General features: G+C 57.8%; 1 protein-coding gene across 1 annotated transcript in view; it reads left to right on the top strand.

Moving 5' to 3' along the window:
• Positions 1-8: 8 nt before the first annotated feature.
• Positions 9-1,774, top strand: part of MINDY1 (MINDY lysine 48 deubiquitinase 1) — a gene marked incomplete at both ends in the record, with an annotated part of 3,100 nt that continues 1,334 nt past the window's right edge. Inside the window, 2 exons of the mRNA XM_057388015.1 lie at positions 9-89; positions 1,008-1,257. Of these exons, the coding sequence (XP_057243998.1) occupies positions 9-89; positions 1,008-1,257 (331 nt within the window). The remainder of the gene's footprint in view (positions 90-1,007; positions 1,258-1,774) is intronic.

Below are 1,774 nucleotides of genomic sequence, written 5' to 3'. Positions count from 1 at the left end.
TGGGGTGACTCCGCTGCCTCGCAGGGAACTGCATCCTCAACACCCAACCCCGGGACACCTCGGAGGCGCTGCAGCTGAACTTCCAGCAGGTGAGGAGCGACCCCAAAACATCCAACAGACCCAAAAAATCCAAATCTGTCATCCTGGGGAGCTCTCAAATGTCACCCAGCCCCAAAACATCCAAATCTGTATCCCAGAGAGCTCCCAAACGTCACCCAGTCCCAAAACATCCAACAGCCCCAAAACATCCAAATCTGTCATCCTGGAGAGCTCCCAAAGGGCACCCAGCCCCAAAACATCCAAATCTGTCATCCTGGAGAGACCCCAAATGTCACCCAGCCCCAAAACATCCAACAGCCCCAAAAAATCCAACCCCATCATCCTGGAGAGACCCCAAACATCACTGAGCCCCAAAACATCCAACAGCCCCAAAACTTCCAATTCTGTCATCCTGGGGAGACCCCAAACATCACCCAGCCCCAAAACATCCAATTCTGTCATCCCTGGGAGCTCCCAAACGTCACCCAACCCCAAAACACCCAACAGCCCCAAAACATCCAACTCTGTCATCTTGGAGAGCTCCCAAATGTCACCCAACCCCAAAACACCCACCCCATCATCCTGGAGAGCTCCCAAATGTCACCCAACCCCAAAACATCCAACAGCCCCAAAACTTCCAAATCTCATCCCGGGGAGCTCCCAAATGTCATCCAGCCCCAAAACATCCAAATCTGTCATCTTGGGGAGCTGCCAAACGTCACTGAGCCCCAAAACATCCAACAGCCCCATAACATCCAACTCTGTCATCCTGGAGAGACCCCAAATGTCACCCAGTCCCAAAACATCCAACAGCCCCAAAACATCCAACCCCATCATCCTGGAGAGACCCCAAACATCACCCAGCCCCAAAACACCCAACAGCCCCAAAACACCCAACCCCATCACCCCGGGGAGCTCAGGATTTGGGGTGGCCCCCCCAGGACCGATCCCCCCGTGTTTTTTCCCAGAACATCAGCGACACCATGACGGTGCTGCCCAAGCTCTCCACGGGGCTCGACGTCAACGTGAGGTTCACGGGGGTCTCGGATTTCGAGTACACCCCCGAGTGCATCGTGTTCGACCTGCTCAACATCCCCCTGTACCACGGCTGGCTGGTGGACCCGCAGGTGAGCGCCACCCCACAGCGGCTGGGGGACATGGGAGAGACCCCAAAAGGGAAAAAGGGACCCCAGGAGAGACCCCTAGAGAGACCCCAAGAGAGACCCCAAGAGGGACCCCAAAACAGACCCAGGAGGGACCCAGAGAGACCCAAAAGGGACCCAGAGAGACCCATGAGGGACCCAGGAGAGACCCCCACAGAGACCCAGAGAGACCCAAAAGAGATCCCAAGAGAGACCCCAGGAGAGACCCCAAAAGGGACCACGGGGGGACACGGGAGAGACCCCAAAAGGGAAAAAGGGACCCCAGGAGAGACCCCAAAAGGGACCATGGGGGGACACGGGAGGGACCCCAAAAGGGACCGCGGGGGGGACACGGGAGAGACCCCAAAAGGGACCACGGGGGGACACGGGAGAGACCCCAAAAGGGAAAAAGGGACCCCAGGAGAGACCCCAAGAGAGACCCCAAAAGAGACCCAAAAGGGACCCCAAGAGAGACCCAGGAGAGACCCAGGAGAGACCGAGATGTCCCCTCTGTCCCTGTCCCCTGTGTCCCCTGTGTCCCTGTCCCCTGTGTCCCCTGTCCCCTGTGTCCCCTGTGTCCCCTGTGTCCCTGT

Source organism: Malurus melanocephalus, unplaced genomic scaffold, assembly GCF_030028575.1.
Source record: "Malurus melanocephalus ecotype Western Australia unplaced genomic scaffold, MMel_1.1 scaffold_1492, whole genome shotgun sequence".
NCBI classification, from domain to species: Eukaryota; Metazoa; Chordata; class Aves; order Passeriformes; family Maluridae; genus Malurus; species Malurus melanocephalus.
The sequence above is the reverse complement of the archived record's forward strand: the minus strand, read 5'-3'. Positions and strand labels throughout refer to the sequence as shown.